Source organism: Tenrec ecaudatus, chromosome 10, assembly GCF_050624435.1.
Source record: "Tenrec ecaudatus isolate mTenEca1 chromosome 10, mTenEca1.hap1, whole genome shotgun sequence".
NCBI lineage: Eukaryota > Metazoa > Chordata > Mammalia > Afrosoricida > Tenrecidae > Tenrec > Tenrec ecaudatus.
The window spans coordinates 143,994,224-144,002,280 of NC_134539.1; the positions used below are offsets into that span (position 1 = coordinate 143,994,224).

The 8,057-nt window shown below is 51.9% G+C and overlaps 1 protein-coding gene across 1 annotated transcript; it reads left to right on the forward strand.

Moving 5' to 3' along the window:
• Positions 1–3,001: 3,001 nt before the first annotated feature.
• C10H17orf58 (chromosome 10 C17orf58 homolog) lies at positions 3,002–7,414 on the forward strand. The gene is made up of 4 exons (XM_075559424.1): positions 3,002–3,077; positions 4,911–5,408; positions 5,576–5,767; positions 6,571–7,414. The coding sequence occupies exons 1-4, from the start codon at positions 3,002–3,004 to the stop codon at positions 6,759–6,761; spliced, it is 957 nt and encodes a 318-aa protein (XP_075415539.1). The 3' UTR covers positions 6,762–7,414.
• Positions 7,415–8,057: the final 643 nt, after the last annotated feature.

Sequence of the window (8,057 nt, forward strand, 5' to 3'; positions counted from 1 at the left end):
CTCAACAGGCAACCTGCTGGTTAGTGACTGGTTAGAGTGACCTTTGAATCCCCTTTGTCGGATCCTCACCACTGAAAATAGATCAATAATCTTCTGGTTCCGGCATCTCTTTTGTATGAGTTTGGTTAATACGAATTGGCCCCGATGGACAACATTTAAGGGACGTTGACGATTGCACTGGGGAACGTGGTGACCCCTTCAACATGACGTCAGCCTATGACCGGAGTCAGCCTCTCACTAGATCAGGGTTGGGAGGTGTCACTGAATCAGTTCCAGCTCAGAAGGACAATACAGTAGAAGGACACACGGCTGGCCCTAGGCCATCCTCACATTGGTGTTGGGGCCCTTGTTGCAGCCACTGTGTCCATCTTGACCCTCGACTTGACCAAGCATGGTGTCTTTTTCAGGGACTGGTCTCTCCTGATAACATGTCTGAAGTACATGAGACAGTCTCCCATCCTTGCTTCCAAGGAGCATTCTGGCCATACTGCTAACAAGACAGACCTATTTCTTCTCTTGGAAGTTCATGGTACTTTCAGTATCCTTTGACAGCACAGTAGGGGTGAATTAATTAAATATTTGACCAGTGTGGCCTCATCCAAATGGTCCTTGGCAGAAATAAAAAACAAAAAAAAAGGATTTCCGACCGTGTCTGGATGAAAAAAAAAAGACTTCCGACCGTGTCTGGATGAATGTATTTACCTTACTGTATTCTTTAACTCCACACACCTGATGTAGGAACCTGTTCTACTCTATCCCTGAGTGGTACTCAGGAACTCCCTGCCTCACTCCTCAAACTAACCTGTTTTCTTAGAGACGTTGGCTGTTAGCATACTCTTGCTTACGTTGAAATTAAACACATCACTATCAAAAAATTGCACACGGACTTCCCGTAGGATGACCCAGCAATTCCTAGGTAAAGACCCCAAAGCAGGGACTCAGATGGGTGGGTGCTCTTACACATTCATTGATGAATGGGTCAACTGCATGTGGTACAAACAAGCAGTGGGATATTATTTATGCATAATGAGAAATGAGCTTCGACACAGGCTACAACATGATGAGCCTTGAGAGCATTCTGGATGAGCCCACGTATAAGAACTAGCTGGGAAGGGTAAACCCCTAGAAATACATAGACAAGTTTATCCATTGTTCCCAGGATTTGAGAAGAGGGGACAATGGGAGTGAGTTATGATTGTGCAAACTGGCAGATGTAATGAATGTCACTGAGATGGCTAAATGGCCACTTTGGGGGGGGGGTTGCATATATTTTACTGTCATAAAATCAAACTCACTGCCATCGAGTCATTGATGCCTCAGAGTGACCCTGGAGGGCAGGGGAGAACTGTCCCTGTGGGCTTCTGAGACTGTGACTGTTCAGGGATATAGAAAGCCTCCTCTTTCGCCCAAGGAGCGCCTGGTGTTTTTGAACTGAAGTAAATACGAACCAAAGCAAGCCAAAGCCACTCCGTTCTCCATGTCTCCCAGGGCGGGCGTTCGCACTGGGTAAGGAAAGTTTACGTGTCGTCCAGGCTGCCTATCCACAGTTCCTCCGAGAGGAATTTGATGGTGTCCAGCCCTCTCTCTCCACCCCATTGTTCTCCTTCTAGCTTTTCAGTGTCTTTCTGGAAAACATGATCCCCCCAGAATCTGGTCAGTCCACTAGGACTATTATTTTTGAGACATAAGATATTAGGGAAACTGAAGTCTGTTATTTCTTCACAGCTGCGTCTCCCTATTGACTCAGACGCTTCAGAGAAAACTGTCATCGCAATGGATGCTTTCTCCCTTTGGGGTTTGAAAGGAGCTCTGGTGGTGCAGAGGTCAAGTGCCTGGCATCTAACTGAAAGGTCAGGTTGGCAGTTCAAATCCAGTAGCTGCTCTCAGGGAGTAATCTGCTTTTGTAAAGCTACGCCCCCTGCCAACCCCCTGGGCCAGTGGTCCTTTGTCACACAGGGTCACTGTGAGCCAGAACTAACTATGGTAGTGGGTTGTTGGTATTTTTTTTTGCTTTTGTTTAATTTGGACCCTGGAGCTGCTGATGTGAGATTCAGAGGGGCCAAGCTGGGGGATTTCTGTGGCAAGCTTATTTCCTCCTTTAGCGATGGCTGTTTGTGCTCAGGGAGGAGAGGGCCCTTAGCTCAGGACTAATACACAGAGCTGTCTCAGGAATTCAGATCTCAGCAGAGAAGGAGTTTATTTTTCTTAGAAAGGGAGGGGGAAAGGCGAGCCTTTCCCTGGTGGATGAGCCACAGCTCGAGAGTCAGTCGCGAAGACGTTTCTTGAGCGCTGCTTCAGCACCTGGCAGGTAAAGGCAGTGTGGGCTTGGGGAATCCGGGCAACCGAATATCCCTTGGTCCGGAGAGAGGAAAAAGGGCATTGTGCTTAAGACTCTTCCCTTTTCGTTTTACATTACAAACGGTGGCGAGAGTGGAATATTGTTTTACCGAGTCTAGGATATAGTGACTGGAAATTGGAGTGAATTTTCTGTTATCTCAGATCCCCTCCCTTCCACAAACTCCAGTCGTCTTAAAAGCTCACTTGGCTATTTGTTGTTGATGTCATCCAGAAAAACCTTCCCACCCAGTCCCTCGGCCCCTCAACTCCCTCATTCTCTCCTCTTGTCATGTTACCCCGCCCACCCTCGCGCCCCTCAGCCCTGCGCGAACACACACACACATACACACACACACACACACACACACGCTTCAAGTCTAGGGTTGGACTGTCACTGCGCACGGATCACAGGACAGACGTGTTTCCAAGGAGAACTTTGAAAGGCCATGTGCTCACCCCCTTTAGGAAGTGTGAGAACGCCCCAGCAGCTCCGTTTTGTTCCAAGGTCTGGTCAGTGAGTGTGTCCGTTTCCCCAAAGGCTGCCCCTCATTAGCATGGACGAGGGTGGGGGTGGGGGTGCGGAGGAGGGGGCGGGGGTGGGGTGGGGGGAGAGAAAGCCAAAGCCCAGGCGCACTTTCAGAGCCTGGGAACCGCGTCTGCAAAAATGACAGCTAGCGCGTTCTGGCTTCTCTGTTTGATCCTCGGATCCGCCCCCGAAGCCCCCGCGGCCCGGAGAAAAGGTAAGTTCACGGAGGGCAGAGCCTGGGGCTTGGGGAGACAGAGGGGGCAAGCGAGGACACTTCAGGTCCGTGTTCGTGTGGGGCAGGAGCAAAATGCGTGTCCCGGGGATGTGGTGTCTCTTGGCAAGTCGTTTCGGAAGGCAGCCAGCCAGCTCAGCTAGCGCAAAGATCTGCCGCGAGCGAGCAGCGAGCGGGGCGGCTGGGCTGGAGGAAACTGCCTGTTAAGTAGGTGCTGCGAGGACCAGGGTGAGGGTGCAAGCGGAGGGAAGTCAGGCGACTTAGGACATTTCTTCCCTCTCCCCCAAGCCCCAAAGGAGAGGCCAACACACACACACACACACACACACACACACACACGCACGCGCGCGCGCGCAAAAATATGGGCTTCCCCTGTGGAGAGGTGTTTTTGTTTTGCTTTCATCTGGATGTTCTGTTCAATTCCCTATCGCTAGGAAAAACAGCTTCCGTTCCTCCCAGGGCAATTTACTTTGGGTTATTTCCCACAGGGACGTTTGAGTGACATCAGTGGCATTTAACACAAATATCAGGCGATCTTTCCCATGACAACAGATGGTGAGACCGATGGGGGAGCGGCCCTGAGGTCCACAGTTGACCGCCTGGAATTGGACAGCACCCAGAACTTTACTCAGCTGTGGGTGGTGGCACGGTGGGTGCTGAACGCAGGGAGGCAGGACCTGCCCCTTTGCAAAACATGCACCTCCATCAGCCCTGGCTAGAGCCGATGTGAAAGGAGATGGTCACTTTGGCCAAACGAATCCCTTTACGTGAAGGGTTGGGAGAAGTGCAAGGGTTAGTCCGAGCTCTTCAATACAAGGGGAGGGAAATGACAATAAACAGACTGATGGGTCAGAGTGAGTCATGGAGATGAGGCAGGTTGCCGAGACCCAGGCCATCCGGGAGGTGGTATTCCTTAGCCAGGCGGTGGAAAGCTGCCCATCTTCTAAACTGGCTCGTTTGCTCATCCGCTTGAGAGTTGGAGAAAATTTTATGGAATATAAATATGTAAGTACATATTTGATTTATGTATATTTTACGCGATGTTATTTAGATTTCTCTTCCCCATCAAAGGGGGTGAGAAAGTATCTCAGAGGTGTGTGTTTTCGTATTTCACCAGAGGCCTCTGCTTGCTTCACAGCTAAGTTTTTAACACATCCCCCCACCCTCCCTTTCTCAGTTGCGGTTTGCCAGTAAGCGGTGTCCAAGAAGCCAGATAAAAAATTGCCTCCCAGACGTGAGAGCAGAATGACAGTGTAAACACGGATGGGAAAAGCAAATAGCTGTTGTTAGGGGCGCTCAATCCGGAGAACCTGTAATCCGAGACCTTTCCCCAGGAGGCTTGCTCCCAGGACTTTCTCAATAAACTGCAAAGAGCAAAAAGCCCGATACTATGCATATGTATATGTGTGTGTATATATATATAAAAGGGCAGAAAGCGTTATTAAACCAAAGTAGCCCGCTCCCCTTCCCCCCGCAAAAAACAAACCCCCCATTAAACAAGCCCCCCAAACTTTAGTCCGAGGGAAAACTAGGTCATGGTAGCTTAAAAGCCTATAGCTACGGAACGCCCACTGGGTGAGAAGCCCTTTTAGAGGTGGCCCCATGCTTAGGAAGACAAGACCCTCACGTTCCCGGACCCCAGGAGACCTGGGCGAGAGAAGGGCAGCCCGTCCTCAGCCCCTCCCTCGCTCGTGCGGGCGCATCTGCCCGGCGCCCCTCCCCGAGCCCCGTCCCGCGGCTCGCCGGCTCCGACAGCCTCGTCTTCCCGCCCGCCTTCCTGCCTGACGGCCTCGGGCCTCTCCCCTCTCCCCGCAGCCTCGCCAGCCCACGACCGGAAGCCCGACCCCGGCGGCGGGCAGAGCGCCGACGCGACGCCGGGGCTCCAGGGGCAGCCGGTCCCCGAGGCTCCGCGGCGCCCGCGCGCGGCCGACACCGCCCCGCGGGCCTGGCCCGACCCGCGGCGCCGGAAGCCCCCGCCGCCCACCGAGAACCGCGCCGGCTTCCGGGAGGCCGCGCGCGCCCCCGCCGGCCCGCGCAGCTCACGCCTCGCGCAGGCCGAGAACCGCGCGTCGCCGCGCCGCGCGCCCGGGGGCTCTCCTCGGCGTGCGCGCGCCCGGGGCCTGCGCCTCTCGGGCTCGCGGTTGGCCGCGCGCGCCGCCGCCCATCCCAACCGGCCGCGCGCCGCCGCGTGGCCCCCGGGCCTCGTGCCCGCGCCGCCGCGCCTCAGCTCGCCGGGGAGGGACGCGGAGTCGTGCGCGCGCGCCTGCAGGACAGACCTGGACGAACGCGAGTCCTACTGCGGGAGCGAATTCGGTAACCTGGTCCCGCCACTGCCCGGGCCCGGCTGCGCGCGCAGGCCGCCGGGCGAGCCCCCTAGAGAAAGCCACCTGCGGGCCACAGACCTGATGGGCTGTTATTGCGGGGAACGAACGCTGGAATCAGTGTGGTGCTCTCCTCTAACCCTTGTGTTTTGCAAGTAGCAGTGAACGGAATCGTGCACGACGTGGACGTGCTGGGACCGGGGATCCGGCTGGTGACGCTGCTGGTGGACCGAGATGGGCTGTACAAGATGAGCCGCCTGTACAGCACCCCCGACGGCTTCTTCCTCCGCGTTCACATCCTAGCCCTGGACTTGTCCAGTTGCCCTAAGCCCTGCCCTGAACTTAAACCTGGTATTGAAACTGAGCTACAGGGACACACATTTTTCTCACCATTTGCTACTGGGATTACAGGGCAGCCACCCTTTATTGGCGTGATGGTGTAAAATGTGTAGGATTTGGAGAGCATTGTTTGGGTCACCCTGGATTCCTGCCCCATTTAGCTATTTCTCCCTCAGGTTGAGAGTGGGATCAGGAACGATGTGGGTTGACTTTGAACAAGCCGTCAGTAAATAGTTGACAAATGGAAGGACTGAAAGCAGGGAAGCCTAACGGACCTTGTTGAGAACAGGGTGCTGGAGTGGGGATACTCGTTACTGTGTTTCAGTCTTTCAGGAGATAAGTTCTGGAATGTTCTGACACACATCAGGTTTGCTTAGTAGTGCCGGCTGTGGACAAACCATCTGGTTCTCTTCGGACTGGGGGGTGGGTGGGGGGTTTCCATCTTTGTAGGCCAAGTGTCAAAAGCTTCAGCAGGTCCAGATTCATGCTTAGGAATTTATGTGGCTTTATTGGAAATTGTGGGAGAAAGACAAGACTTTCCACCAAGTAAACAGTCTTGGAAGCTCACAGGGGCAGTTGTACCCTGTCTTACAGGGCTGCGATGAGTGGCATTGACTCAATGGCAGAGATTGCTTTGGTTACAGTCCCTGAAACTAAGGGCAGTTCCACCCTAGCCCGATAGGGTCGCTTTGAGTCAACGTTGACTCAGGCAGTGAGAGATGAGAATTACTGTAAATTTAGCAGCATTGAAAAACAAAAGGAAAAAAAAGAAAAACAAAAGGGGATTAATGTATGTTTTTGATTCTCTTGTTCAGGCAGCAGGTATATTGTGATGGGCCACGTCTACCACAAGAGACGCCAGCTTCCTGCAGCTCTGCTCCGAGTCCTGAGAGGCCGTGTCCACCCTGGAGATGGGCTGCTTAGAAGCAGCAGCAGCTATGTGAAAAGATTTAACAGAAAAAGGGATGGTCAAGTTCAAGGAGCCAGTAACACCCAGTGCCACTGAAACGGGCAAACTGACATTGCTGGATCTGAGATTCGGACTGGAAAGGCCCACTTCATGTCATGGAATCTTCCTTCAGAACAGAGCCCGCCTGCTCCTTTCTGAACTATTTGTGCAGAGCCAGCGGGTTCTTGCTGCAGTGCCGGGTAGTGTTCACACAGCTCAAATCACTGACCAGGCCTGTTAGGGGACCATGGCTTCATGTTAAATTTATTTTTATTTAAATACATTCTCCAGTAGAGATGATAGTTTACCAAAAATGAAAATTTCCTGGAATTTATATATAACTTTGGATACTATCATGTACTGAACGACATTTTACACGCCAGCCATCCATCGTGTTTTGACTTCTGTCACGTAAGAGGGAGTACACTCGTGAGGTGTTTTACAGAAACGAATGTTCTTTAGAGCGAAGGCAGGGTCAGCCGAGGAGAAGCACTAACACTTTAGAGAGCACCGAAGGGCTAAATTACAGCAAAATAGTCACACACATGTTCCAGATGAACCCAAATAGTTTATTTTTGTACTTCCCAGCTGTTAATTTTGTGCCAAAATTGGCTGGTGATCCCAATGCTCAAGATATTCTGGGTGAACCTGATGTAATTTTTCTTATTAAAATTAAGTATCCCGTGTGTGTTTGTAAAGCAGTAAATCGTGCCCTACAATCACATCTTGAATGCACCTGGTTTTTCAGTCCATCCGACTCCCAAAGGTTTGGTTAAAAGCCTTTAACCCCCAAACCCTGGAACGAGTATTCACCAGCGACAACTTGCAAACATGGACTTCAGACATTTCTCATTCGGTTTGAAAAAGATTCCATTACTCCCCGGGCACTCTCTAACATCGGTTACGAAGATATGAGGGTTCTTTTTCTTAAGACCAATCTTACTTTGAAGTGTTGTCAATGGAGACACCAATGAGCCACAGGTGAGGATTCATGTCTACAAAGGAGGGTAAAAAAGGGATGGCCCTGGAGAGCAAAATAGCCCATTTGGTCTCCAACATGCTCAAAATGTGTCTGTCTGAAATGGAAGAGTCTTTTGAGGGCCCCAGAGGAGCCGTGGGTATCCACAGGTTGTCCGCGAGGGGGCACTAGGAAGGCACGGAGACACAGCAAGAGCTTTTAGACAATGTCGAATTGTGATGGGAGATCGACCTGATTTGCCTCCAAATACAGGGCACAGAGATAACAGGAAATGGAGAGGTTCTGATAATTCTGTGGGACAGTATCATTGAAGAATTTTTCTAGCATTTCCCAGTCATGATTTTTACCCAAACTTACTTAAGTTCTTGGCAGTC